General features: G+C 42.9%; 1 protein-coding gene across 1 annotated transcript; it reads right to left on the reverse strand.

Moving 5' to 3' along the window:
* Positions 1–266: 266 nt before the first annotated feature.
* On the reverse strand, positions 267–26,450 carry LOC104037501 (granulocyte-macrophage colony-stimulating factor receptor subunit alpha). Its single transcript, XM_075710972.1, has 12 exons — positions 26,437–26,450; positions 15,670–15,787; positions 15,362–15,498; positions 13,685–13,805; positions 12,208–12,337; positions 11,940–12,115; positions 10,066–10,205; positions 6,231–6,269; positions 5,134–5,263; positions 4,434–4,527; positions 3,720–3,801; positions 267–858 (listed from the first exon to the last, which is right to left on the reverse strand). Exons 2-12 carry the CDS (start codon positions 15,755–15,757, stop codon positions 790–792), a joined length of 1,206 nt encoding a protein of 401 aa, XP_075567087.1. The 5' UTR covers positions 15,758–15,787; positions 26,437–26,450; the 3' UTR covers positions 267–789.
* Positions 26,451–27,891: the final 1,441 nt, after the last annotated feature.

The following is a 27,891-nucleotide window of genomic DNA, read 5'->3' on the forward strand; positions in this document are numbered from 1 at the left end:
TTTTAAAAGGCATTGGAAATAGGGCTTGCACACTTTGAAGGGAATAAATAAAATGCACTGGTGTGAAGAAATCTTTACATTTAACATCCAGTTATTAAATCTTATTATAGATTTTATTCCAATTCTCACAACTTACTGGATTTTTTGAAGACTTAAATACAGTATGTGAGTTCATATTAATATTGCAGAGGTTCACATTTGCATTGGAAGTACTGAACTAATGAAATGGCTGACTGGCAGCCCAGCATTAATAGTTACTTCTGGCAAGTTTCATCTATTTCCTATTTTCTGTTTTGCATAAAGTTTATTGAATGTACTGAGATGGTTTGGTACTGCTGGTTTGAAGGTTGAAGGGCAATTTTAAATACACTTTGAATACCTAGTTTCCCCTTCAGAAAATATTCTGGGTATATAAAAATGATAAGCTGGGAAAACTAATTACTGTGGCATTCTTGAGCAGTCCTATTACCATATAGGAAAATACTATATTCTGAGGAAAGAGCATCACAGCAATGAAGACAGGAAATGATAAGCTGCTTCTGTGTTGTGGATGCGAGGCCTTGTCTCTCACTGTGAAGAAAATTTCAGCAGGGTTTAAGCAAGTCTTCACAGTAGGTGTTTGCAGAAAAGCTTAGCTGCCAGGTGTGGTTTTGAACAAAGGGAACAGATAAAGTTCTAGGTGATGATACTCTAAATTTAGTCCATGCTCTGAAGTACTCCTTAGTTATCAGGAGGATCCATGATTTTCTTTCACATTGGGGAATCCAAGTGTGTTTTGGTTTTGGAAAGTTAGGTCATCTCTTCAACTGTAGTTATTTCCTCTGTACAACTTTTTTTTGGTGGAATTATGTGTTCTGTCTAAAGAGAAAATTTTGTGACATGCAATAAACTACAAAGTCACTTGATGATCAGAGAACATTTCTAAATGTTAGACACACCAGTACCAGAGGCACCTCGTCTTGCTATTTTAATACTTAAGAAATGCTTGCAAAGCAGGAGAAAACAGTTCAAGGACAGTTGAGGATTGTTTGATTTTTAACATGTATGATCAGTGCTAGCTGTATGTCAGCTGAAGGAAAAGGAATAAAGGTTGATTGAAATGCTGGACAATCTCAACTGAGGCAATAGAAGAAATTTATTCAGTGAGTATTGCCTGAGTTTGCCATATGTAGGCATTAACTAGACTTACAGAGAGAACATTTTGGTTTCTATCATATGGTTTTATGTTGGTTAACCCAGAGTTCTGTGAGAGTGGAAGTTGCTAGGTAAGATCATAGTCCTGGTACAGGACTTGGGGCTTAAAATACAAAGGGGAGATAATTTTTATTTTAAAAAAAGTAGGAAGGATAGTACTAGGAAAAAAAAAGGGAGGCAGGGGAGAAAGGCAAGGGAAAACCAATCTTGCTGTCGTATTGAGGGTATGTTACAGAACATCAAACCAGGATGTCTTGGAGGGGAATTTTGTCTAGGAAATCTGTGGGAGTGGTAAACAGTGCAGAGCTTCATGGTCATGGTGTTTTATGCTTCTTGGCCATTCACTGAGGAAAGCAATGCATCTGTAAACTGTGTGTCTCGCAAGTTCTTGGAATGTATTTGATGCAGGAAAAGATGAAAACCAAGTATTAAAAGTTTAATTCTGAGTGAGGGTGAAGAAAGCATTTTGGGTGACAATGACTGAAAAGTGAAGGAAGATGAGTAAAAAAAAAAAAGGGGGGGGGTGTAGAGGAATGCAAGGTGTCTGATGAACTGAGTGAATTTGTTGGTAGGATCTTACCCACAGCAAATAGGAAAACTGGCAGCTCTTTAGCATGAGTGTTAAGGATACAAGTGCAAACTCAGTGCAGAAAGGTTAGGGTTGTAAATCATGAGGGGTTTTGGTGATCTAAGGAAAAGTTGTATTGTGAAACAGGACAAATAATGAGAAAATGTGAAAGGTAGTAAAGCAGGGACAAAATTAAGGAATGCAAGCTTTAAAAAGGTGTGATTAAAGGCTGTTACAGGTTCAACATAGCTCACAAATACATGAGTGCTGAATGCCAGGAAGAGCGAGTCCTGGTATTCAGTGGAGGAGGAGAGCTCTCCTCAGATAACCTATTTGTGCTTTATTACCCGCTTTGAAGAATTACAGCATTCAATCTGTGTTTGATACCCGAGTGTGGAGAAAAGAGGTAAAATAGGCTTTAAGATTAGATTAAGATAGGCAAAGAAAAGTCTAGAAGGTGTTCAGACACGTCAGAGACTTATGAATTACCTTTGCAGTGCCTGTTGGCAGGCATGAGGCAACCTGAGCTGAGGGCTTCACTTGAACTCTGACAGTTACTGCTGATAAGTTGCTGCCTGCATGGAAGTGCCTGTGCCACAGTCTACAAAACCACATCCACAAAGGCTTCTGGGTTGTAGTGGAGTGACTTGAGTAATTCTGGTACTGTATGTACAGGAATTTGGAAGCCCCTCAAATTTAGTAAAAGCAAGCAATCTGGAAGGTCTGCAGGTTTTGAAGGACTGCTTGCTACTTTACTAGCAATTACTATTTAATAATTTGATGGACTACAGACTGCTGTTCTGTAGCCTTAGCTCTGGCAGCCTGATATGAAGTGAGGTGTCATGTATTCGTGACTTGAGATGTATGAGGAAACTGATCCAAGCTACATCACTACCTGCCTTTCTATTAAAGCCTAGGATGGCAGGACCCAAGAAAAGTTAGGGCAGTGTGCTGGTATATAGTTTCCAAAACTGGAAAGTTGTAGTAGTAATAGCCTTGAGGATTCTTTGTAAAGGATTGATAGAAAATTTCTGTGTTACTTTTGAAAGCCTCATTGAAAAGGGTGGTGTTGCCCACTGAAACATTGCAGGCAATAAACAACTAGCCTCATTGACTGACTTACAAGCACATCTTTGCTTTAGCCAGCTGATACAAAACATTCCCTCACTATGCAGGCACCGTGCAAACCACTCTTCAAATGAACGAATGAGAAGAGAAGCATGAAGGCTTTGAAGACTGGTTGTCATGATGTGAAGAAAGACTGGAAGAGTTAGTTGCTGCTGACAGTGTGCAAGTGTGTAAGATGCTGTAAACGGGAAAGGAGTAAGGATAGGATGTAATGTTTAAGTGCAGTAAAACAGGCTATTAAAAAAGCTCTCTAAAAGTGAAGATAATTAAACATTAGAATAGACTGCATAGGGATGCTATAGAATATCATTGGAACACAATTTGCACAAAACATCAAAATTGTCTTCATCCTATGCTGAAGCAGAGAGGAAGGCTGGTTAAGCTGGTGAGACTTTCCAGCCCTGCTTTTCATGATTCAATGCAACAGGTTTTTTTACATGGGTATGGGTCAGACTTATAAAATGTATATATTCACATTGTATTATCATCATTGATATTTGAAAATGCTAATGGCAAATGCTTTGTCATTTAGGTTATTTTCAAAGTATGGACACCAACCTAGCAAAACTGGTACACGTAGAAATTACTGGTCTTACTAAAAGTGATAACTCTGGTCTTGAAGTATGGCTGCAAATATGTACAGGATAATCACTAGTCTCAGCACTGGCAATAGAGCATTTCTAGTTTCAAAACAGCATACTCTGCATGGGAGCAAATTAGTTTTTAATGGACCAGATTTAACATTTGTCTTTATATGCCAATTGTTCTAGTCTTTGGCCTATTGTGGTTTATAGTTAAAAAATTTGACTGAATTGAAAAGAAAACATACCTGGATATCTTCATCAGTTGATACATTAAATTTGTCTCTTGGTTGTGGAACGGGAGAAAATATGCTTTTGAAGCTACAATACCTTTGCGTAGAAAATAGGATTGTGAAGAAATTAAAAATGCTCGTAATATAACTTAAAGAAACATTTTGTGTTTTACCTTAAGGACATTTTTTACTTTCAAGATTGAATAGCTATTGCTCTACAAATCACTAAGTGAGAAGGAAAACATTTTGCATGTAGACTGGTGGGTAACTATCTTATCACTTGGGTAACCAAAATTTATTTTCTGATGAGTCACAGTAAATACTTTATTAAACAATGGCTTTCAATAAATCACACAACATAACTTGCTTCCACCACTAAGTGAGAAGTCTTATCAAAATAATGACATGTTCATTTGTCCTCATCCCCTCTTGTCTGCTACTGTATGAAGCCAGTGGCTTCAAAGTAATGTGGATGTTAAATGCTTAAAAGTAAGAACAGAAATGTTTTTTGCAGGATCTAGTGGAATCAATCACTAACATCCTTTCCCCCTTTTTTTCACTTGTAGTAATTTTACATGTTGAAGTGGCATCCACAACAATACTGGTAATAATGCTTTAACATTAATAATAAAATTAAAGTTTGAAGGTAGGAAGGTAGGAGATAGGAGGAATGTGTTTCATAGAAATAATACTGTATCAATAGTTTCCATATCAACAAGGTTGACTTACCTTTTGAAAAGACAATATTGGAGCAGTGTCACTGAGATTGTTCCAAGTGCTATCAGAAATAAAATCACAAAAATAAAGTGATCTTTCTCTTGACCTGAAACATCCAAGAAAGAGAGATATCTTAGCATGCCAAAAAGTGACCTTGGTGACTGTCAATAATGAATGCAAATTTCACCCCTTTTCAAATAAACTGAAGGACTTGATGCATTTTAAACAGTTTCAAACATTTTAAATGTAGAGAATTAAAAAAAAAAAAAAAAATCCAGAGAAGGAGAAACAGTGTCACAATGAAAAACAGAGTACAAGTGGTGGAACTGTAAAAAGAGTGTTGAGGAACGGTGAAAAGGAAGATGTGGGAGGAAGAGGATGATATTCATGCCAAAAATTGAAAGAACTGAAAGGTAGCCTTAGCACTCTGGACTGAAGACAAGAGTGGGTCTTTCTCAGCCTGTTCCTGTAGCCCTGGCATCTGAGAAACTGCTGCTTTCACAATCCCAACTAATCAAAAGCTGGTATCAGCCTCTGTTGCTGTAGTACTCAAGTATCTCCTCCACATTAATAATTTCCACCCAGTTCCTTCCATGTCATTGGGTAAGAATTAAGATTTTATTCATATCTGTGAGTGTGAGGGAGAAAGGGAGGCAAGCATGGTAATACTAAAAAAAAAAAAACCCATGTTAAAATAGTATTTCAGTCTTACCAAACTCAATGGGTTCACTCCATTCCCCCCAGTTTGAGCTTACAGGACAGTATTTTCCACGTGCTCTGATTTTCAGAATGTATTTCTTTTTCTCATTGTAATTTTGGAATTCGTATGTGGTGTCCCGCACCTAAAATCAAAGCAATCAGACTATACATTTTACCCCATAGGGAAATACTAATAAAATTTGGTGGTTAGTTTCTTGATATGGTTTGTATAAGAAACTAATTTGTAAGATTCTGTAAGTATGTAGCAGTTAAATGTTCTTCTCCCCAGATTTTAAACTGTGAAAAATTGGTTCATCCTGCCACCGAATCTTTCTGGTTTTTGAAGCTTAAAGTTGGATTTTGAAGTTTATTTGGTCTTTAATTTAATTTAATTTATGATGCTTTAAGGGCACTTTTTTCCATGTCCTTGTTTATGGATCCTAAAAGAACCGGAAGGACAGAAAGCTGAAACTGGAGAAACACCCTGTAAATTCACCTTGCAACCTTTACGGGGACTACTCATGCAAATACTCCCTGGATTGCTAAACAGACAATGTTTCTGAGAGAATCCAATAACAGATTTGTATCATCTGGCCTCATGACACTTTATACAAAGTCTGGAACCTGCCAAGCCTAAGACGCTTCCAGGGCTGAAAGGGCCACTCATTTGTCAGGGGAAGGCTGACAGACGGTGTGTATTGGAATCCCAGTTAACTTCCACAGGTTTTGAAGATCTCAGCATTCCCTTTATCTAGCTGTCCTGAACTACGGTAGTATTTTTCCACCAAGAGATAGAAGACAGACAATTTTTCCAATTTGTATTAAGCAAAATGTCACATCTGTCTTAATCAAAATCTATTTGTGTGATAAATGGGAAGTATGAAGTTTTGTGAAATTCGTGGAACATTTTGCCTAGTGTAAGCTACCCTATCCAAAAGGGATATATTAAGAAGTTTCCACATAAAGATACCACAGGAACATACCTTCCTGAATTCTTATTGCTCTATTGATACAAAAACTATAATTCTAGAAGTAACTGTGTTCTATATAATGGTATCTATACGCTTAAGTGGGCAAAAGCACAAATTTATAGAGGACAAGAATACTTACTTGTACAGTCAGATTCTTTTTCTTTTCTGTGGGGTCATCCTGCAAACCAAAGACAAATCTTCATTTTTATTATTTTCTTGTCAAGTAATCAAATATATCTCCCTCTTTTGTTCTCATTTTCTTACTTATAAAGATCATAAGTAATTTTAAACTGGAAAATCAATTGGCTCTTCTGCTCTAGTCATGTCCCAGAATATAGCACTTTATTCAGTTTTGGCTTCCTCCATGCCATTTGAGAAAAGGAAGGAATCATTAATTATTTATCAGTGGTTGTGAGAAACTATATTTGCCTCTAAGGGTGTATTTTCACTGTGCATTCTCCTGCAGCAGCAGTATATTCAAATTGCGCAAGCACTCAAATCATCCTCCAAACAGAGCACGTCTGGAAGCTGTGATTCCTCAACAGTTTGATAATGTGGGGCGTAAAACCGATGTGAACAGCAAATTTACCCTCCTTCCAGGCAAAGTCTCTGTTAGACATCGGAGTGATCCATACTCTGGGGCTTTCCCCAAAGTACTGTGAAGAGCTACTTACGTATCCTGAAACACTGTTGATGCTCAAGAAGTAGAACTGATCTGAACAATCCTCCCAGCCATCATTCTTATCCTGCTTGCCCTACCACCCTGACAGATCCTGTACATAATAGACAAAATTGATGAACCTGACCTGACTCTAAAAGCCATCGGACACCAATGGTACTGAACTTAGGAATACACAGACTTCAAAGACCTAACATTCAACTCATGTATAATCCCCACAACAGAACTTCCACAAGGGCATATACAAGCAAAATTTAACTAACTAGAATCAAGCACTGACCTGGGTCAAAGAAGCTGAAAATTTTGAAAAAAGGAGGGATTCAAAAATGAGTGAACAAAATCAGCAGCAGTGATTTTAGCCAGGATCCCAGAAAACTGAAAAGCTGAGGTGCTGGAAACATCTATCGCACGTAATGTCAGAAGGATAGCTGGCATTACAGAGAAGTCAGAAAGATGCTATGGAATGCCTCATTTCAGAAAAGATGCCTGCCATGTATGTCACGTTATAAAGTAGAATCATAGAATCATAGAATGCTTTGGGTTGGAAGGGACCTTGAGAGATCATCTAGCCCAACCCCCCTAGACTTGTATCTCCCCATTACTCACTGGCAGCTGAGCTCTTTCAATTTAGGACGTGATGGAAGTCATCAGCCTTTGCTGTGAACAGGGAGGGTGCAACTGAGCTGCCTAAACTTAGATGTATAGTGCCATTTTAGCTGCTACGTATCCTGCAGCTAGGTATCCTGCCTTGCCTCTGATGGCCCCTCCCGAAAGGTGTGAGTTATAGCTGCCATCTCTGCATTAGGTACCTCTGGTACCTGCAGTACCTATAGCACCTAAAGGGGCATGAGGCAGCTACTGCTCAGCTGCAGGGAGCCCTAGATCTGCATTGAGCGTTATGGGATATCTGTGCACCTACATTAAGGTGTCTCAGTCTGTGAGATGAATGTCACACCCACGTGTGGGAATCTACTGAACCCTACCCGTTCTGACTGCCGCGCGGGAAAGAAGAGGTAACGTGTATTTCTTTAAAAGAAACATTTTGATAATGTTGCTTTAGTCCTACGTTGTAACCTTTATCTTTATGTAAAATATTCTAAGTACTTCACACAGGACCTAGTACTGTCAAATTCTACCAGCCAGCTGGAAAGCTACATGTACTGCAGTTGCTCCTTGAAAGAGCTATCAAGGTAGATACCATTAATGCATGCAAGATCCAAAATCCAGCCAATCCAAACAGCATGCAAGCTGCAGGCCTTGTTTTGAACAAATTAATGAGTTTTAATGATGTATTGCTTTATTGCAGTTGTATATTTATGTTTAACCCTTAGCTGATCTTTCCTGTAATGGTCTTGTGTTACAAATGCCTGAGGAATTGCCACTGCGGTAAGCTTCTGAGCTGTGGCTGGCAAATGGGGTAGGTAGGGAGTCCTAATCTGTCACGGCGCAGAGGTTATCCACGTGTGGAAATCATGTAATGGTGAAACAGGTATTCCAGGGATGGGGAGGAAAAGTGCTAACTGGAGCGTGTTCAGAGAAGGTCAACGAAGCTGGTGAAGGGTCTGGAGCACAGGTCTTATGAGGAGCGGCTGAGGGAACTGGGGTTGTTTAGTCTGGAGAAGAGGAGGCTGAGGGGAGCCCTTATCGCTCTGTACAACTACCTGAAAGGAGGTTGTAGTGAGGTGGGTGTTGGGTTCTTCTCCCAAGTAGCTAGCGATAAGACAAGAGGAAATGGGCTCAAGCTGCGCCAGGGGAGGTTTAGATTAGATATTAGGAAAAATGTCTTCATGGAAAGGGCAGTCAAGCATTGGAAGAGGCTGCCCAGAGAGGTGGTGGAGTCACCATCCCTGGAAGTGTTCAAAAAATGGGTAGACATGGCAGTCTGGGACATGGTTTAGTGGGCATGGTGGTGTTGGGTTGATGGTTGGACTGATGATCTTAGAGATCCTTTCCAACCTTCATGATTCCTAGTTTTTGCTTTCATTAAAAATAATCCAGGCACCAAGCCAGGAAACATGAAATTGCTACTCTCCCCTTAATTGGTTTAGTGGTGGACTTGGTAATGTTAGGTTAATGGTTGGGCTGGATGATCTTAAAGGTCTTTTCCAACCTCAACGATTCTATGATTCTATGGTCTCTTGCCTCCTTGTCAAATTCGTGGGCTCCAAGAATTTTCATGCCCTTTGTCCTTAGGGGTGTTAAAATCAGGTCCTTTGGGGACTGAGATTTGTGGAGGAGGATTTGATACGTCAGCCTCTCTGCTCCGTTGTACTTGGTGGAAACCAGACATATCTCAGCTGTGTGACATACCTCAACTTCAATACAAGTTGAAATGGCATGCTCTGTGTTGTCCTGCGCTTTTCCTGTGGCCACTGTGGTAAATTGGTAGTGCTGTGCATGTAGCGTAGGAGAAATCCCAGCTCACTTTGGGTACTTACATGTTTACATCTGAGATAGCCTTCTTAGGTTCCTCTCTTATAGCCAATGGAAAGAAAGAAGGACTTTAAGGACATGATTTGTCTGTCATCTACCTTGGGAGGAGATGGGTAACACCACATCTGACTGCAGGTGTAACTCACTGAAAAGCAAACGCGTCCATTGCCGACGTGTACCCTGAGCCCGCGTGAACTTTCCCCTGAGTTGCTGGTACCCAATTTTTCAGAAGAGTGGTTTCTATTTCAGCACTGGTTTCAGACCAGAAGTTTTGGTGGACACTGCATAGACAGGTGGGGTGAGGTTGGCTCAACCAGGCTCAAGGGGAAGGACGGCATCTGAGGGATGGCTGCCAAAGGGCAACAGACGGTGGGAGAGGTGGTGGGGGAGAGGTGCGGAGGCTGAGGGGGGCAAAACAGTCCCACATGCTGAAACAGAGGGGCAGCTGTGAGCTTTCCATCATCTGCAAAATGCTGTCAGGGTGGCTGAAGCCAAGGTGCCCTGGGGAGGAGGGCGAGCATAAGGGGCCCTGGTCTGGGCTGGAAGCTGTCGCCCAGGCAGCGCCCTCGCTGCAGATCACAGGCTGCCGTCACACGGTCATCCCCTGTGAGACATGCTCATGCAGGAGGGCATCTCAGGTGCTCTCCCAGTCTTTGGACAGAGACCCCTCATAGCATTTCCCTGCTCTCCTCTGTTTTTGTGCTTTGCACCTCTCGTTAGTTCGAAATAAGGTCATAAGCAGGCCTGGAGCAGGAGGACACCACCACTTGTGGGAGAGAAGTTAATAAATAGGAGTTTGCATGTTATAGATACGCATGTACGTAGGTATGGTGCCAAATACAAACCGAGAAACTGTCTTTACCTTATTTTGTATGTTAATTTGAAACTGAAAACAGCCTGCTTTTCCCACATGATTTGTACGGGGTGGTTGCCATGTAATTCTGCAACTCGCTGGACCTCCAGTACAATTGACAGTGACATTTAATGGAGGAGTGAGTATTTCTGGAAAGAAAAGAAATAATAAAGGCAGACATGGTCAGTAATCAGCTACAACTCATGTTCATAGCAAAATACATGTGAAGTTGAGGCAACTGATGTACAGCTGCGTGCTACGGGTGTTAACACATGGTATCTGGTAAACAGGAGTAAAATACAGTAGCAAACCTTGGGAACATAGCACTTCAGTTGTTGGACATCTGAAGTAATAGAAGTTTATGTAAAAAAAGCTACAAAGAATTTTGTGTAATTCAGTAGTACAATCAGCACAGTGCCATTTTCTTCTACATCTAATTTTCACATTGACAATTTTTGTGGTTTAGCCCCAGCCAGCAACTAAGCACCACGCAGCCGCTCGCTCACTCCCCCTACCCCGATGGGATGGGGGAGAGAATCAGAGGAGTAAGAGTGAGAAACACTCCTGGGTTGAGATAAGAACAGTTTAATAATGGAAATAAACTAAAATGGTAATGATAATCATAACAATATAATAATGATAATATACAAAGCAAGTGATGCACAATGCAATGCAATTGCTCACCACCCGCTGACCGATACCCAGACAGTTCCCAAGCAGCGATCGCTGCTCCCCAGCCAACCCCCCCCCAGTTTCTATACTGAGCATGATGTCAATATGGTATGGAATAGCCCTTTGGTCAGTTTGGATCAACTATTCTGGCTGTGCCCCCTCCCAGTTTCTTGTGTACCTGGCAGAGCATGGGAAGCTGAAAAGTCCTTGCCTAGCATAAGCAGTACTTAGCAACAACTAAAAACATCAGTGTGTTATCAGCATTCTTCTCCTACTAAATCCAAAACACAGCACTATGGCTGCTACTAGGAAGAAAATTAACTCTATCCCAGCCAAAAACAGGACAACAATGCAAGTCTCCATGGGAAAAAAAGATGAAGGTTTTGTGCGTGTGGTAGTGTTCAGGTGGAAGACCAAGTCATTGCAGTTTGGGTGCCTGCAATATAGTTGATGAGGTGTGACCTAAGTGTCTGCTAGAGTCAGTGGAGACCTCACCAGTAGTGCCCAAGATGTCTGCAGAGCTGTTTGGCATAGCATGGAGCAGGCATGCTCGGCTGAATAGCTCTGGGCTTTACAGCCTGCATCGGCTGCCGGCAGGAGTCAGTCTCATGCTGTGCCTTTCAGACCACGTAGGACACCCAGGAAGACCCTGGTCTCTCACAGTCCTGGGCCATATCTGCAAGCCTTGCAGCTGCCTCAAGCGTCTGAGGGTGTCTCAAATGGCGCTAGAGGCATGTTTTTAGGCAAGTGAATCCTGTCCTAGATCTTTATCAGAGCTTAAGTGCCTGGCTCACACATAGGTACCCACATATTTAACTAACGCAGTCCTGATTTACAAGTTGAACCCTCCCTCTGGTTTTAGGACATGTAGCTGCTGTGGCTCTCAGAGAAGTATGGAAGTAAGGGATGGCAAATGAGCCCATCGGAAAGGTGGCCTTGAAATTCTAACTATTGCATTTCATTCGTTGGATTCCATAGATGTGTTCACACCACTACTCCGAGCCATTATTTCAGGCTGCCTCTGCCTTTTCTTGTTTCAGTCAATTTTTGGAACTATATTCTGTCAGCTATCAGGAGTGAAGTCCGTCCTGCAGTGCAGGACCCTATAATGGCTACAGGCTTTGTTTTATTCTTCTTTTCTCTTCAGAGAAAAATTCCCCACTTCCTTATTTTATAAAACAGTAATAAAATAAAAAAGTTCTCTTACTTACCAATTTTATACAGATCAATGTACTCATCATAGAACTCGATCAGGGAGTCTTTGCTAGACCCGTTCACCAGGAAGTAGGCTTTTTCAATCTCTATCCTCACATTTTTGAATCTACATCCCACGTTTCTGCCATTTTCACCTTTAATGTAAATCTCACATTCCACCTGGTCGTCGTCTCTGTATATAGCAAGGTATTTTGGTTAAACGTGGGCAGTGTGATGTGTCAAATGAGAATTCAGATTTCCCTAGACTCCAGTAGACCTACTTACCTCGAGTTCTGCCAGTAGAGATAATATTGGGTATCTTCTGGAGCATCTCTGCCTGCCTGCCAAGTGCAGTTCATGAGGGAAACGTTATAAATCACACAGGAGAAATTTGCAATGGCCGACCCAGTCGTGCCTGCAAACACAGGAGTATCCGCGATGAGGAAGATTTGTGTGACTGCTCCAAACTGGAGGATCTTGGCACATGCTTAGAAATGTTAGACACCTGCAACTCCAGCTGGATATTGCTTGGGTTGGGAATGACAACTGAGAGAAAGCTGGACCCTCACCCGGTTTTGACTGCCTCTGAACTGTGAAACCTGGGAGCGAGTAGAGCATTCACACAGGCAAAGGAAGGCACATCATCCTTTAAACACATCATCCTTTTAACATCATCCTTGGTGCTACAGAGAGAAGTAGTGGAAGCTTCCTCTCCTGCTGCCTCCAGCCCCCTCCAGCACGCAGTATTGAGGGCACCCTTGTGGAATTAGGGGGAGATTCCCCCAGGGATCCTGCATGCTTGGAGGCTAGTGTCAGGTGGGGTGGAACACCAAAAGCAAGAGGTTTTAGGAGGCAGCGTGTCCTGGCTTGTATTTTGAGGGTCACCGTGAGAGTGCTTCCTCTGCCAAGTCCCCAGGCAGAGATGAGTAGGGATTACTTTCTCTGCTCGGATGCGAGTAAGCTACTGATTTCATCACCTCTGTCAAGTCTGAAATACCACAGTTACGCGCAGCTGCAGGAGCAGTGGCGACTGGGCAATTGTAGTGGAGAACTCTGAGTTCAGAAGGAAGGGCGAAAAGGGCTGTGAAAACTTCAGGTTTGGAATTGTGAACCTAGGATCTGTCTAAATGCCACTGTGATTAACTCCCACATGGGGCAGGCTCGGAATATCTTTGTAAACAGTTTCCTCAGCTCAGTGGGTGCACAGCAGCCAAGGGAACTGGTGTGTGTGCGTGTGTGTGTCTGCACGTGCATGTGCGCGCCAGGGCCCGATTAGGAGATTGCTACGTTCAGTTTGCCCCTAGCTGCTTATCACCAGCATTTCCTTTCCTCTCCTCCTCCCATTTTATGGGTTTTGCTGATCCCCAGACTGTGACTTTAGCTAGCTCTGTGGTCTGGCTCCTGACAAACTCACCAACAGCCCAGCAGAAAAGCGTTAAATAAAGAAATAGGCACTAACATCTTGATTTGTAACAGCCAGAAGAGTTATCTGAATCCACCCTGAAACCACCGTAATTTAGTGGCTTTTTGGAGCCCTAGTATGAAAGAGAATAATGCAATCACTGATACATCTGTAGTACTGCATCTCTTGCAGAATTGTGGAAACATTCATTACAGAGCAAATAATTTAGCAGATCTGCAAAAAGCATTTTTAATAGAAAATAAAGCAGTTATCTACTGCATAAGGAATTGTTTTCTCTGGCAATGTTTACCTTTAAAAGATTACAAATGGAGAAGACCTTACCCAGACCATAGACATTACCTCCAGGGTTAAAGGTGCATTTTTCTGAGATGTTTGTGTTTGGCACTTCAATGATAAAGGTTATCCCTTTGTGCAGAGGCATGTATACTTCCACTGGAAACGTGCATAGTGGACTATACACCTGAAAAAGAACATGTGGATATTTTATTTCTCTGTTTTTCCTCTGTTGGTGTTAGATGATGCTGGCTATGGAAATGCAGCTCAGAAGCTCAATTTGCAGGGCCAGAATCTTGTGTGTATATGTATGTGTTTTAGGTTCAAGAGCTAACTCTCTCCTTTACCACTTGAGGGTGATGTAGAATGGAGCTGAGTGATCAAAAGCATAACTACACAAAAAGCTTTGCAGCTCAGGAGTTGGATTCTACACTAGTGTGCAACCATTAGAGAAGGCTAATGCTACCCCAGTGGCACAGCAGAAGATGGTTAATAAATGGGGGAACCACAATGGAATTTAATCAAAGGATTAAGCAAAATAGAAGTCCTTGTCTGACCTCCCCACTGGTCAGAAAGTTGTCTATGACATTATACTTATAATCTTCAATAAAGATGTCATGTGTTTTTGTGATATGTATTTCTAATTAAGGCATCTGCTTTGCTAGGCTAAATAAGCCATCTCTGTCTGTCAAGCTTCCTACTTTTCTCTTTGAATAGTTATAAAATAACCTGTGCTAGAGGCATGATCCAATTTACAGGTAAACAAGTGAAGACCTTGAGATAATGAATATCCATGGCTGTGTTTGGGGAATTCACTTTTTATTTGAAGGCTCTCTTGCTCTGTCTCTCTAAATTCTCTTAGTCTCACAGTCCCTTTTTTTCAGCAGCTACATCCCTATTCACGATTCAGCGTGAGCACAGTTCAGGCTCTTGCCTCCCTTCCACTTTGGTGCCAGAACTTCAATTATGTGGTATGCATGTGTCCTGGTTTTGGCTGGGATAGAGTTAATTTTCTTCCCAGTAGCTGGCATAGTGCTGTGTTTTGGAGTTAGTAGGAGAACAATGCTGATAACACTGATGTCTTAGTTGTTGCTAGGTAGTACTTACACCAGTCAAGGGCTTTTTCAGCTTCCCAGGCTCTGCCAAGTGCACAAGAAACTGGGAGGGGGCAAAGCCAAGATAGTTGATCCAAACTGGCCAAAGGGCTATTCCATACCACATGGTGTCATGCTCAGTATAGAAACTGGGGGGAGTTGGCCAGGGGGCAGCGATTGCTGCTTGGGAACTGGGCGGGCATTGGTCAGCAGGTGGTGAGCAATGTAATTTTGTGCACCACTTCTTTTGTATATTCCTTTATTGTTGTTGTTGTTGTTATTATTATTATTTTCTCTTCCTCTGCTGTCCTATTAAACTGCCTTTATCTCAACCCACAAGTTTCACTTTTTTTTCCGATTCTTTCCCCCATCCCAGCAGGGTAGCGGGGAGGGTGAGCGAGCGGCTGTGTGGTGCTTAGTTGCCTACTGGGGTTAAACCATGACAGCATGGGAGGGATGCTCCTCCTGCACCAAAGGCACCCTGGCATTCATGGCAGCTTTCCACAACCCCTGACAGATCAAGCTGTAGACTGCAAACAATCACTGACCAGATTTTACCTGCAACTGATTCATTTTTTCAAAGTAAGTGAAACTGATAAAAGGTAAAGAAAAAGGTGCAATTGTTTATCTCAAAGAATAGCAAGTTTACCTCTTTCTGTAGACTTGCCCTTCTGCTGTCCATGATGGTACATCTGTACTTAGAGAAATTCTTGCTGCTCTCCCAGGACAGTTCCCTTTTAATCCAATTCATTTTCACATTCGTAATAGGTGATTCTTGTGCTTTTGCTGGAAGGGTTACAGACCAAGTTCAGTAAGGACATGCTATTGGTTTTGGTGAATGCAGAGGATAGTATCCGTCAGGCTTAAGATGGCAATTGCCAGATTAATTGCAAATTTCTCTGATAAATGAAGCATTAAGCCCTGTTTCTCAGATTATACCTGCAAAAACATACTTACACCCCATACACTGGATTTCAGCATGCAAGGGATGAAATAGCATCATACACCACCAAATCATGCAGATGAGTCCAAGAATGTCAAACATCTTTTCTTCTCTGGAAAGAGACAATGAAGGCTTCAGGAAAAAAAAAAAAAAAAAAGAAAAGGAAAAAAAGAAAAGTGATGTGCAAGGGTACTTTGTTTTCTGCAAAGCTTCATTTTTTTTTCATGGGAAGAGTCAAAGATGCTGTCTAATTCACCCCTAGACAATCTTTTTTAGAAAAGCCAAGCAGAGGGTGTGCTTCAGGACTTCTGGCAGGCACCTCTTCTTTGAAAGACCTGCGTAGGCTCACTGTTGTCTATTACAACACCACAGTGGCCTGAGATAGAGAGGCCACTCATTATGACACATACGCTCACTGTATTCGGTGCAGAGAGCAGTCCTTAGGATTACTGTCGTCGCACATATCTATCCTAACCATACCGTCAGAAAGTGAGGTTTTCTTGCTTTCTGGTCCTGTGAACATCACTGCAGATTTTCCTATGCAGTGTTCCAGCTTCTGCTGCAAAGTGATCATTTAGACTGGCTTTCAACCACTTGTTGAAGGCACTTTTTGGGAAGTGGATGGTTTGACTTTTGGTTTTGTCACGGTGTGGATGACTCACTTCTCCATGAGTGCTTTGTTAAAGCCAGCATCATCACCAGGCATGTTCAGAGCCTGCACCTGCTCCTGCCAGCATGTCTTAGAAGTGCATGGAAAACATCCCTGAGGTCTGAACTGCCTAAGCAAAGCAGGAAGAGAAAGGTCTCAACCTCGTCAGGTTTTAGCAGGAATTAAATGCTGACCTGCTTACCTTTTTTTGACTACGGCAAATCTACAGTCTTTCTTGAAAGGCTGTTGGGGCTGATTTCAAGATTTCATGTAGTAAGGTCTTAATAGCCTTTAAAACAGTGTTTAGAGCAATGTCCTGAATCACTTCCCATTCTTTTGCTGGAGGCAAGGTTCAAAGATGACTGCAGGCAGACCATTGGTTTTATGCATGTTATCTATCAGTTTCAGTGCTATTTTCCATCATCTTTTCTTCTTTTCTTTTCTGACCACAGATCAGCTAAGAACAGCTTTCCATTCAGAAAAGTACCTTAGGAGCTGGAATTTTGACAGGCCTTTCCAAAGGCCATTTGGCACTGGATAGCCCTGGATTCAGCTGCTTTACCATTGTGCTGAGTATCCCAAATAGCAGCATTCACCATAAACTTGATGACACTTCTGTCAGTTCCCTACTAACCTGAATGAGTTTTCTGGTTTTATACGTGGTCTCTCACTTCTCACCTCTTTTTATGGAAAACTGAATATACTAAAGAATCCCAGTTGTTAGCTGTAGTTTACTGTATCTTACTATTAAATAAGATATCTTTTTTTTTTTTTCTTTTAGTGCTTTCTTTGTTATTATTTATTTTGGGCCCAGAAATTGTTGAATCTTACTGTGGACATTATTAAACTTTGCGGATGTCTGCTCTGTAATCAAAATATGGTGCTAGCTCATAGAATGCGTCCATAATAATTTTAAACTAATGTAACCACAGTGATGCACAATTGAACTTGGGCTATAAGATATACTTGAGGAGATAGGGAACAGTCCTGAACCTGCTTAGAGCTATTTTAGAGAATGTGAGTCTCAGGTCTTCATGTACAGTTCATTTGAGCAAAGATTTACATAATTACAAACAGTGTACACCTTCATTCTTGGTATTCTGGTCCTCTGCACCTACAACTTTCTTCCTGTAAGCTGTCAACATTTCCTAGAACAGACTTCAGTCTTTGTGTGGTTTTCGGTCCAATTTCCCACAATGAGATAGTGTATGCTAACGAACCTTTTCAACAAGGAATGCTACAAAAGATGAGATATTTTTCAGTGTTCCTTTCCCCTCTTGCCTCGCCTCCATTATGCCTTGGTAATGAGACAGACCTGTTAGCATACCTGCAGATATCCTGTGTGGGATGAATTTTGATATTAAGACAACTAAAAGTAACTACAAGTCAGTATTTACATAAGCACAAGTTGTTTAAGCTCCCGTTATAGTCAATGGAGATCTGGTAGAATTCCATTCCCTGCTTGTGGTACTCATAAATAATTTCTCACTACTTGTTTTAAAGCCTTGGACTATTGCTATATAGAAGTCTTATTAACCTTTTTAGTATCTTCCTATTTTTCATACATTTGATTTTCTGTTTCCTGCTGCTGAGTTTATTTGATCTGGAATTCTTTGTCCTAAAGGCATTTTTTTTTAAGCAGCAACCAAATCTTACACCTGGTCAAAAGAATCGGCTACTTTTTTCTTTTCTTGTGTCTCACAGCGAGTGTGAAGATTGTCTCTGGTGAAGCAGCGTATAGACCACGTGTAGGAGGCTATGCCTCCCCTTCCAGGCTGTGTGAGTGTAGGAGAGGGTTGGCACTGCTGACTGATTCCAGAAGGTGGTTCACGCCTGTGCTTTCATGTGTTGTCTTTCTCTAGCTGAAGAAACACTTGATTGTGGTTGGGCTGGAGTTAGCTTTCCCCAGAGCAGTCCATATAGTGCTGTGCTTTGTATTGGTAGCTAGAATGGTGTTGCTAATACACCAACGCTTTGGCTGACTGAAATTGCTTCCCTTGATTCTGGTGAAGGGACTTCTGGCCTGGCACTCTAAAGGTCAGACAGTGAATACTCCAACCAGTAGCAGAGGGACGCTTCCTTTGGCCAGGAGGAGGAAAGGGACGACTGGGTTTATTGGACTGTGAGGATTCAATGGCCTGACACATCAGATCCACAGAAGTATGAGGCTTTGGTAGACACCAGCATACAGTATACCCTGATGCCATCAGGATTTAAGGGCACAGAATGCACCTGGATTGACAGGGCTATCCCAGCTGGTCTGTACTGGAGGCTGAGGTGAGCTTAGCAGGGTCAAGTGGCAAAAGCACCCTACTGTTCCCAGCCCGGAGGCCCTGTGTATCCTTGACATAGACAACCTCAGGAAAGGGTACGTCAAGGACCCAAAAGGGTACCGGTGGGCTTTTGGTGTCACCACGGTGAATACAGAGAAGATTAGACTGCTGTCTACCTTACATGGCTTCTTGGGCGATCCCTCTATTGTGGGTTTGCTGCGGGTTGAAGAACAACATGTGCTACTTGCTACCGTGATGGTGCACCGGTGGCAATATCGCACCAGTCGAGACTCCCTGGTTTGCATCTATGAGCTGACTCATCAGTTGGAGAACCAAGGAGTGATCAGGCAGACTCACTCACCCTTGGGCGGTAATATTCCCATACAGCCAGTGCAAAAGTGATGGAGGGCAGAGGTTAACAGTGGCCTATTATGGCCTGAATGAAGTCATGCCACCACTGAGTGCTGCCATACCAGATATGCTGGAACTCCAATATGAACTGGAGTTAGAGGCAGCCAAGTGGTACGCTACAACTGATATTGCCAATGCATTTTTCACAATTCTTTGGCAGCAAAGTGCAGGCCCGCAGTTTGCTTTCACATCGAGGGGTGTCCAATACACCTGGAATCAACTGCATATTCCAAGTTATAGTCAGCTTGTGAGCCCTCTCCATCAAGTGACCCGGATGAAGAACTATTTTGAGTGGAGCCTTGAGCAAGAGCAAGCCTTTGAGCAGATCAAACAGGAGATAGCTTGTGTGGTAGCTGTTGGGCCATTCTGTACAGGGTCAGCTGTGCAAAATGTGCTCTACACTGCAGCTGGGGAGCATGGTGTCGCCTGGAGCCTCTGGCAGAAAACACCAGGTGAAACTCCAGGTTGACCTCTAGGGGTTTGGAGCTGGGGGTATTGAGGACTGGAAACCCATGACACCCTGACTGGAAAAGAGATACTAGCAGCATATGAGGGGGTTTGAGCTACTTCAGAAGTCATCAGTACAAAAGCACAGCTCCCCTTGGCACCACACTTGCCTGTACTACACTGGATGTTTAAAAGAAACATCCCCTTTACACATCACACAACCGATGCAGTATGGAGTAAGTGGCTAGTGTTGATCACACAATGGGCTCAAATGCAGAATCCCAGCCACCCAGGAATTCTGGAGGAGATCATGGACTGGCCAGAAGGCAGAGATTTTGCAGCATAGCCTGAGGAGGTGACTCGTGCCCAAGAGCCACCACCATATAAGTTATCAGAAGTTGAAAGGCATTATGTTTCACCTGTTTACCAATGGATCCCATTGCGTTGTAGGAAACCATCAGAAGTGGAAAGCTGCTGTGTGGAGTCATGCACAACAAGCCATTGAAGGAGAAGATGAGTCAAGTCAGTTTGCAGAAGTGAAAGCCATCCCGCTGGCCCTAGAGATTGCTGAACAAGAAAAGCGGCCAGTATGCTATCTCTATATTGTCTCATGGATGGTGGCAAATGCCCTATGGGGGTGGCTACAGCAGTGGAAGCAGACCAATTGGCAGCACAGACATAAACCCATCTGGGCTGCCACATTGTGGCAAGACATCGCTGCCTGGGTAGAAAACATTGCTCTAAAGCTATGTCATGTAGCTGCTCATGTCCCCAAGAACCACAACGCTAAGAACATCAAAACATCAAGCAAGTAGACAAGGCTGCCAAAATTAAAGTGGCTCAGGTGGATGTGGACTGGGAGCATAACGATGAGCTATTTGTAGCTTGATGGGCCCATGAAACGCTGGGACATCTAGGGAGAGTTGCAACATACAGATGGGCTTGTGACCAAGGGGTGGACATGACCATGGTGACCACCATGCAGGTCACCCATGAATGTGAAAAATTTGCCACAGTCAAGTGAGCCATGGGAGTAAAGTCTCCCTGGAATAGATGGTGGTGGCTGGGGTTTTGATATGGTGAGGCCTGTCAAATTGGCTACGTGGGGCCACTGCCACGAACCCGCCAAGGCAAGCGCGACATACTCACCATGGTGGAAGCAACTACCAGGTGGCTAGAAACATACCTGTAAACCATGCCGCTGCCTGACACACCATCTTGGGCCATGAAAGGCAAGTTTTATGGCAACACGGTAGCCCGGAAAGAATTGAGTCAGCCAATGGGACTCATTTCCAAAATAACCTCAAAGACTCCTTGGCTGAGAAACACAGAATTGATTGGGTGTATCACACCCTCTAGCACCCACAAGGCTCTGGAAAAATTGGGTGATGTAATGGGCTGTTAAAGACTATGCTGAGAACATTGGGCACTGGGGCATGAAAGCACTGGGATTTCGATTTAGCAGAAGCCAGCAGAGGATCTGCTAACCCTCCTGATCCTGCCCAGACAAAGTCCCTGCATACTGTGGGAGGAGACAAGGTCCCCATAGTGCACATAGGGAAGTTGTTGGGGAAGGCGGTGTGTGTTCTTCCTCCTTAGGAAAAATTAAGCCCATTTGTAAGACTGTCTTTTCTCCAGGGCCTGGGTGTACTTGGTGGGTAATGCAGAAGGATGGGGAGACCCAGTGTGTACCTCAAGGAGATTTAACCTCTGGGAAACATAATCCATGATGTGAATTGTATGCTGTAGGAAGTACTGTAGCGGGAACTCCCTGAAATGACAAAGAGTGAGCTTCGCAAGGAACCACTGAGTGCAGCAATGACCCAAACCAAGCTGATGTTGGAGCCCACCAATCAAACATGCTTCTTCCCCTGTCCTGAGCAACGACTTTGACAGATGGGCCAAAGTCAAAGCCTGTTTTTATGGACATTTTGGGGAGGGACAGAGGCCCATGGAATAGGGAAATAATATCTAGCTTTTTGTTAGGGGTCAGGGGATATTAATTAATGAGAATGTATAAAACTGTATGTTGGACATAAAGATGCTTTAAGTATGTAGTATAAGTTGTGAGTGTTGGTAAGAGGGGATTTCAGGAGCAAGAAACTGGTACAATGGGATGGTCAGAAGCCATGTAAATGTATCAATGTATGTGGGACGTGAGCCTGACACAAATGGTATGGAATAAGGGCTGGAGATTGCATTGGGTCTGGCTGGGATGGAGTTAACTTTCACCAGAGCAGCTCATATAGTGCTGTGCTTTGTATTTGTAGCTAGAGCGGTGTTGATAACACATCAGCGTTTTGGCTATTGCTGAGCAGTGCTTGCACAGCATCAAGGCTATCTCTCCTTCCCCACCCCACCCCACCCCACCCACCCCACAAAGGCCAGTAGTCTCAGGGTGGGCAAGAGGCTGGGAGGGGACACAACTGGGACAGCTGACCCAAACTGACCAAAGGGCTATTCCATACCATATGACATCGTGCTCAGCAATAAAAGGTGAGAGAAAGGAGGAGGGGGTGGGAGGAGGCATTTGGTTTTAAGGCATTTGTCTTCCAAAACAACTGCTGTGTGTACTGAGGCCCTTCTTCCCAGCTGGATATTGCCTGCTGATGGCAAGTAGAGAATAAAGAAGAGGGCGAGTGAGGGAGCGGCTTGGTGGGCAGCCGGCAGCCAGCCAAGGTCAAGCTACCACAGGATTTTTTTTCCTGTTTGCTATCATAAATGGCTCTCCACTTTTCAAACCCAGTTAACTCTCTCTGTTCTTAGAGGTTTACATCCCTCACCCCAGAACAGTCTACTTCATAGTTTTGTTTCTTGCTGTGTCAGAAACCAAGGAGTCAGGTGTTACAGATCACTGTAGGAAATTTAAATTACTAAGGAAGTGTGAGTACCTGCAAAGGGTGACTCCACATTCATTCATGTGGCGTGGAGGTCTGAGCAGAGCTAGTCAAACACTGGCATCAGCTCTTGTCAAGCATATCTGTAGCTTAGGTACCATTTTGCTTTTCTCAGAGGAAGTTAAAACTCTTTGGAAGAGACTTCTGTATTCCCAGCATTTGTTTTTCTGTTTTTTTCTATGTGAGGAAGCAACACTGGTTTAATGGGGGTTTTATTAGTATTTCCTAGTAGTGTAACTTCCTAGTAGCAATTTTCTTGATTGCAGTTATTTTTAAGGTTAATTCTAAGACTGTGAGGTAAATCCTTACAAACTCAAGAAAAAGAGGAACATGATGATAGCTTGTTACTTGTCTGTCCTTCTATATTAATTTTTATGGTAATTTCAGAGTGCTGATTCCAGACTGACTCCGTTTGTGGTGAAAGCAAAAACCCAGCCAGACCCTCCAAGCAAGCTGGAGTGTTGAATATCTCCAGAAGGCACCTCACATTTCATGGAAATTGGCTTGATGTGACCTGTCCATCATGGTCTCCAGGAATCAAGCCAGGACAGGACCCCATGCCAGGGTTGCAACAGAGACTCTTCACTGTAGCCTGGTTCTTCTCTGCTTATCTCTTGCAGCATCAATCTTTTCTTTGTAAATCATCATGCTACAATAAGGATGTGGCCACAGCTGCTGGAAAGTGATACTGAAGAATCTTAAGTACAAACAGTGTGGAGGACTGGCTGTGAAATGTTATGTGAGAGATTGGTCTCAACAGTTATTTCCACTCTCCCATGCTCTCGGTGATCTCTCCAGTAATGCACATAGCAACCTCGAGATCTCTTGTCCTTCTAGTCTGCCCCTTTTCATACAACCATGTTTCTCTCCATTTTGTGCCATCTGTTTAGTCATTCTTAACCTTTTCTCCTTCCTTTCCTCATCCTATGTTCCTTTTTAGGCATTTATTTTCTCATTCTCTGGCAGCTGTCTGCTCACCTTTCCTTTACAGTCTTAGCTTCTTTCTTCTTGTCATCTCCCTCTGCTCTCATGACTCCTCTGCTTTCACAATCTCCCTCAGGTTTCCTATGCATGACAGCAGCCCTATGCTGCAAGCACTCTCCATGTTTTTTTCATGGAAATGCTTGTCTGGAGCACTGCCAAAGGAGTCATGTGCAGCTCTGCCTGCTTAGAGGATTGCTTCCTTGGCACCACTGCCTCCAGGCCCTGGACGTGTCATTGGGCTTGCAGTGGGAATAGCAGGGCCTGTAGGTGTTCACTTTCCTCATAAGAAATGACCATTTCTATTGACCACAGCACTGAGGGGGTTTGCTTCTCAAAGGATTTGTGTTTCATGGTTGACTGACTTTTCAAACAAATTACACCAGAAGGGATTAGTGTTCGGTTGTGCCTACATGCTCTCTATTGCCCCAGCTGAAGGTGCCAACATGTAGCCAGGTCCCCTGGCTTTCCTCTGGCCTGCAGGCAGGATAAGAGACATAGGAGCTATAGTGAGCTCTAAGCCCTTTGCCTGACCCATCCATACCTTCTGCCCAGTGGCCAGGCAAATGGCTCCAGCACCACATCTGTAGGGGCTTTGTGCCTCCAGGACCTCCACCCTCTCCCAGACTGGTCTTTTGCAGACAGGTGTGGTAAAACTCCCTCTGCTCTGAACAGACCTCAGTACTGAAGGTGTCAGAAGGAACACATACTTATGCCAGACTGGTTGGGAGTGTTATCTGGAGGATCAGACCAGAAGAAACATACATATATTCTTGTGTAAGTGGTATTTCCTCATCTTTCATTAATATAAGAGATAATATATGATCTATCAGGATGAAAACCTTCATCCTTAACTCTATGCTTACTTTTGCTTTGCTTCTTTCCTTTTTCTCTCCTGGCCAGCCTCGCAAGTGTCTTGACCTCTCAGCGTGTGTCTACGCTGCTGCATAGGGGAGGGCTCCAGAGAGGACTCAAGCACCTGGTTTCTACACTCCTCAATTCTTAGCTCACTCCCTACCTCTCTCCAAGACAGGTTTGCTATAAACCTAATCTATCCACCTAGGCTGTATGAATATCAGCCCACTGGTGACACTTGACCTTGGAGCTTTCTTTTATTTAGAGGTAGATGCAGAGCCTGTATGTTTAAGTTTTTCACTAGCAAAATCTTATCAAGGAAAACATTGCTAAGCTTATTATCTAATGTTACCAGATGTATGATGTGTCTTAGCAGTAGTGATCATATCCTTGGTAAGTTGGATGCTAGCAAACATGAGTCCATTTGGTCTTTTGTAGCAAGGCATGATCAAAATCAATCTGCTCTAGAATGATCTCAGTATCAATGTGTCAGATGGAAAAAACAGTCACATTTAAAAGCTGTGGTATGCCTATAGTAGTTTTTACAGAAAACATCCATTAAATACTGACTTAAGCAATTTCAATTCTTACCCTTGTTTCCTGTACAGTTTATTGTCTTTGCTCATAGGCTGTGAGTGCAGGATGCAACCAGAAAATGTCACCTGAGACTAAGGTTCCTTGATTCTAATTCCCAGCTTTGCCAGTGACTTTATTTTCTTGAGTGGCTCTGGGAAAGTTACACCTGCTCATGACACACTTCCAGAAATGAAAATCTGAATTTTAGTCATAGGGTAATGTGAGGATAAAATGATGCTTATACATTGCAGACAAACTGATGCTTACACATTGCAGACATATGGAGAGTACCATACACTTGCTAAGCATACCAGGAGGCATAAAAATAGGAACAAAAACCTTACAATGCATACCAGGCAGTGAAATATTCCATTCAATTTGCTGCCTAAATGCAACTTTCCCAGAATCAGTTCAGTCAAAATCACTATTTTGATTTCTGTAGATGACACAAAACTGGGAGAAGTGGTTGATATACCACTATTTTGCTTCAGAGGGACCTGGGCAGGCTGGAGACATGGGCTGACAAGAATCTCATGAAATTCAGCAAAGGGAAGTGCCGAGTCCTGTACCTGGGGAGGAACTACCCCCTGCCCCAGCACAGGCTGAGGACGACCTGCTGGAAAGCAACTTTGCGGAGAAGGCCCTGGGGGTCCTGGAGGACAACAAGCTGACCATGAGCCAGCAATGTGCCCTTGCAGAAAAGAAGGCCAATGGCATACTGGACTGCATTAGGCAGGCCATTGCCAGCAGGTTGAGGGAGGTGACCCTTCCCCTCTGCTCAGCACTGGTGAAGCCAGACCTGGAGTGCTGGGTCCAGTTCTGGGATCCCCAGTACAAGAAAGATACAGAGCTACTGGAGACAGTCCAGCAAAGAGCCACAAAGATGATTAAGGGCTCTGACATATGAGAAGAGGCTGAGAAAGCTGGGACTGTTCAGCCTGGAGAGATGAAGGCTCAGGTTGATCTTAACCATGTGTATAAATACCCAGCTGTAGGGAGTAAGGAAGATGGAGCCAGACCCATCTCACTGGTGCCCAGTGACCAGACAAGAGGCAACGGGCAAAAACTGAAATAATGGAAATTAAATTTAAACACAAGAAAACACTTTTTACTGTGAGGGTAGTCAACCACTGGAACAGGTTTTCCAGGGACGTTGTGGAGTCTCCAATGTTGGAGATAATCAAACCTGATTAGACAAAGCCCTGGGCAACCTGCTGTAGCTGACCTTGCTCTGAGCAAGGGGTGGGACAGGACAATCTCCAGAAGTGCCTTCCAGCCTCAACCATCACAAGATTCTGTGAGTTACTTTTTTTCAGGAAATAGAAATCCACATATTTCTAGTTAGATTAATTTATAGGAAGGGTACAGAAAATGGCATTTCTTTCAGTTATTGCAAAATAGATGTCAGGTAACAAATGCCAAATAGCGCAACAGATGTCACAGACATTTCATAGTCTTCCTTGAATCTTGCAGAAATCTTTAGAAATTTTATATCTACACAGATTTACATTTTTAATGAAATAGGCTAAAGCATCACCAAAATTTTGCCTGCACTTTCTTAAGCAGGAAGTATTCCAGGTTTTGTACATTTGCTAGTATAACTGTACCTAACTTAATCCTTGGCAAACTTTGTATTCTGCACAAAATCTTCTGTGGCACAAGAAAATCAACAGACAACAAAGAGAGACATACCTCCTCTTGAGAAAACCCTCCTCCTTTATCTTGTTTGATTTTGGATCACAGCAGCAAGGACACTTGAACCTGTAGCTCTGGTCATGCAGGCATCAGTAAGCGCTTTGCTCTGCCAGTTAACTTTTTTTGCTGCAAGCCAGTATTAAGCAGCAAATGCTGCAAGTAAGAAAGTGACTCAGTTTATCATTTCCCCTGCTGCTTTCAAACTTCCTTAAATTTCCTAATTTGCAGATCTTAATGATTTCACACGAACTGATCACGCAACTAACCCTTCCTGTTATGTTGGATGAACTAAGCATTAATAGTCACAAAATGCAAACTCATTATACAAAAATACATGAATGCTCAGTAGTCATAGTACATGAATATGCTCATACAAATATGTCTCCTACAAATAAACACATTTTCATAAATAATATATTCTGGAAATAACATCAGCGTTGTGTGGTTAGTCCATGTTTAAAGTGCTTACAGCATGGACACTTAATTCTGTCAGGACCTGACTGCCTGTATACATCATTTGTGACCTCTGCACCAGCCCAGGTCTTTGGTCACTCTAAAAGACTTTGCAGTCATATAAATACGAGAGTCTAACCCACAATGTTTGCTTGAATTTCCAGCAACTTTAGATGTGTCTCTGGGTCATGCTGAGTGTTAGCCACTTCCTAGTTTGTTTTACATGATATCTGGCATGCAGATATGTAATCTTCATGTAACAAATTCTTTGTATTTCTTGCTGTTCTCAAACATTTGTAGCAAGAGTGATTGCAATTACCCCCTACCTTCCACTCCCAACACAGGCACAATAGCAGGAAGGTGAAGAACTCCCCAGGCTTCTTAGGAGTAAGACAGGATCCTTACTAGTTAGTCTGTTAGAGGAAGAACTATTCTTAACCCTGCTTTCCTTGAACCAAAATGTTTCCTTTTTTTTTTTTTTTTTGCTCGTGTATGTGGTCAGATCCACCAACAGTACTTCACAGACATTTCAAATTTTAAATGTTTCTGCTTTTCCATTCACACTGCTCAGTTGTTATGGTTTAGCCCCTGTCGGCAACCAAGAAGCACACAGCTGCTCGCTCACCCTCCCCGCAGTGGGATGGGAGAGAGAATTAGAGGGAAAAAGTAAGAAAACTCATAGGTTGAGATAAGAACAGTTTAACAATTGAAATAAAATAATAACAATAAAAGTAATAATCATAGTGATTGTAAATTGTAATGAAAAGGAGAACAACGAGAGAGAGAATCAAAAGCTGGGGAAAAAAACCCAAGGGATGCAACTGCTCACCACCCGCCGACCGATAACCAGACAGTTCCCGAGTAGCGATCGCTGCTCCCTGGCCACCCCCCCCCCCCCCCAGTTTATATCCTGAGCATGACATCATACGGTATGGAATAGCCCTTTGGTCAGTTTGGGTCAGCTGTCCTGGCTGTGCCCCCTCCCAGTTTCTTGTGCAC

This window comes from Pelecanus crispus, chromosome 1, assembly GCF_030463565.1.
Source record: "Pelecanus crispus isolate bPelCri1 chromosome 1, bPelCri1.pri, whole genome shotgun sequence".
Lineage (NCBI taxonomy): Eukaryota > Metazoa > Chordata > Aves > Pelecaniformes > Pelecanidae > Pelecanus > Pelecanus crispus.